The following is a 2500-nucleotide window of genomic DNA, read 5'->3' on the forward strand; positions in this document are numbered from 1 at the left end:
ATATATATAGAGAGAGAGAGAGAGAGAGAGAGAGAGAGAGAGAGAATGCAGATAGTAATGAATAATGAAGAAAACTTTGGGCTTAATTCCCTCTTCCTCTTATAATGCATTTGAGCAGAACAAGAATCTCTTTAATTAGATAATTAGGTCGAATGATAAGTTTTATAAATGGGAGTAGAGAAGAATAATATAATCAATTCTTTTCGTATGGATACAACGCGTTTATACGAATGAGTCGAATGCCCTTCATTAAATAGGATTACCATTATCAGACTTTGCTGTGGACATCCCTGTGGACATCCTGTGTGGACATCCCTGTGTGGACATCCCTGTGTGGACATCCCTGTGTGGACATCCCTGTGTGGACATCCCTGTGGACATCCCTGTGGACATCCCTGTGGACATCCCTGTGGACATCCCTGTGGACATCCCCGTCTCCGACGCCACGTTATGCTCAAAACGTTTAAAATTGGATAAACAGACATTTGTGTCAGTGCATGACATCATCAGTCGGAAGGTGAAAATTTTGGATTTGCATTTTCTGAAAGAATATGTTCCACAGAGCATTTTAATCTTTATTTAAAGTAAATCGGATGATTTTTCATGAAGTTATGGTCAGATGTATGGGAAATGTATCCAGTAACTTTTCTCAAATTTCATACTTTTTCAAGTTGACTAGCTATAAAAAAATATTTAGAAGTGAAATTAAGCTCTGATATTGCCCGAAGATGTACAAAAAGGGTTGATTTAATCATTTATGACAAGAACTCATTTTTGATTTTAAAAAATTGACGTAACAAAACATAGCATTATCTCAGTTCAAACCTTTTCACCATCTGACTGATTATGCCATTCATTGTAACATTTGTGAATGTGGAGAGGGGAAGCGGAATATCACACGTGTTTTTCACGACTGTACAAAGTACAATGAGCAAAGGCGACCATTTGGCCTGAGAAGACTAGGTACACTAAAGTCGGAGCTCTATGGGTCTCAGGAGCTGGGGAAGACCAAAGCGTTCCTACATCTTGTTGACCTTCAGCCATAAAAACATCATGAGGGGAGAGGAAGAAGTAGATGTTTGTTTTTGGTTTTTAAGGGTTTTACGGCGCTTGTAACACATTAAGGTCATAACAGCGCCAGTAAAAAGGAAGAAAATGGGATAGTAAAAAGTTCTAGAATTACAATTAAAATACAAAAAAAAGATAGGACAAAGATTAACTGGTTCAAATAGGAAACAGATGTAGATTCCAAGAGCACACTATCAAAGTACTTAGTTTGAGATCAATAAAAAGTCTCATTCAGACACAAGCACAGGTCCCAACTAAGAGGGATACACTCAAATGTTTACAAATCATATATAATATGTAAACAACACAATACAGTGCATAACAGAGAGATACTTTACAAGGAAACAAAATCATCTCCCAAAACTCTAACATTATATTTGACTGTTTCCCTCCCAGCTAGGGTATCCGGCCAGACCCAGGACAAAACCAAGTAATTTCATCCCAAGACAAAGACAGAAAGCATGCTGTAAAACAGATAATATAGGGGGGGGGGGTAGAAGGCATAGTAAGTGCCTACCTGCCCACTATGGAAGGTCAGGAACCCCACCCAGAGCAATACACCATGAGGGGAAAGAAGAAGAAAGAAGAAGAAAGAAGAAGAAGAAGAAGAAGAAGAAGAAGAAGAAGAAGAAGAAGAAGAAGAAGAAGAAGAAGAAGAAGAAGAAGAAGAAGAAGAAGAAGAAGAAGAAGAAGAGAAGAAGAAGAAGAAGAAGAAGAAGAAGAAGAAGAAGAAGAAGAAGAAGAAGAAGAAGAAGAAAAGAAGAAGAAGAAAGAAGAAGAAGAAAGAAGAAGAAGAAGAAGAAGAAGAAGAGAAGAAGAAGAGAAGAAGAAGAAGAAGAAGAAGAAGAAGAAGAAGAAGAAGAAGAAGAAGAAGAAGAAGAAGAAGAAGAAGAAAGAAGAAGAAGAAGAAGAAGAAAGAAAAATAAGAATACAAAAATGCGCTCACCTCGACCAGGTTGGCTTTCCAGATAGTTTTGTGTTTCTCTGATCCCGGTCCAAAGTACGACGTAGAATTATCTTGAAACATAAATAATAATAAGATAATAAAATTGAGCTTTTGTATAGCGCAATATCCACTAAACGTGCTCAAAGCGCTTTACAATGGTTCCCTGGCCAACAGCAACATTAAACATTTAGGACGGGATAAATGGAAAAATAAAAGAAACACGCTTGTATACATACTTTACAAAACAAAAACCTTTTCATATCCTTAGTCTAAAAAACACGAGCCTGTTATCTCTCTGATCCCTGATAGGGTGACAGGTCTTGTGCGGCTATGTGGTCGAGTGGTATGACATTCGCTTTCGGATCGGAAGCTCCTGGGTTCGAGCCTCTCTCGGCGCATAGTTGAGTTCTTGGAAAAGGCTCTTTTCTCATATTATCTCACCGTACTCAGGTGTAGGTAGAATGAGTACCTGGTCTTTAACAACGT

At 38.1% G+C, this 2500-nt stretch overlaps 1 protein-coding gene across 1 annotated transcript in view; it reads right to left on the reverse strand.

Moving 5' to 3' along the window:
* The window catches only part of LOC144978877 (solute carrier family 23 member 2-like), a 39400-nt gene that overhangs the window by 20502 nt on the left and 16398 nt on the right, over positions 1 to 2500 (reverse strand). The window contains exon 4 of the mRNA XM_078925465.1: positions 2015 to 2122. Within this exon, the coding sequence (XP_078781591.1) occupies positions 2015 to 2122 (108 nt within the window). The remainder of the gene's footprint in view (positions 1 to 2014; positions 2123 to 2500) is intronic.

This window comes from Berghia stephanieae, chromosome 8, assembly GCF_034508935.2.
Source record: "Berghia stephanieae isolate SIO BIC M18660-M18661 chromosome 8, UCSD_Bste_1.3, whole genome shotgun sequence".
NCBI lineage: Eukaryota > Metazoa > Mollusca > Gastropoda > Nudibranchia > Aeolidiidae > Berghia > Berghia stephanieae.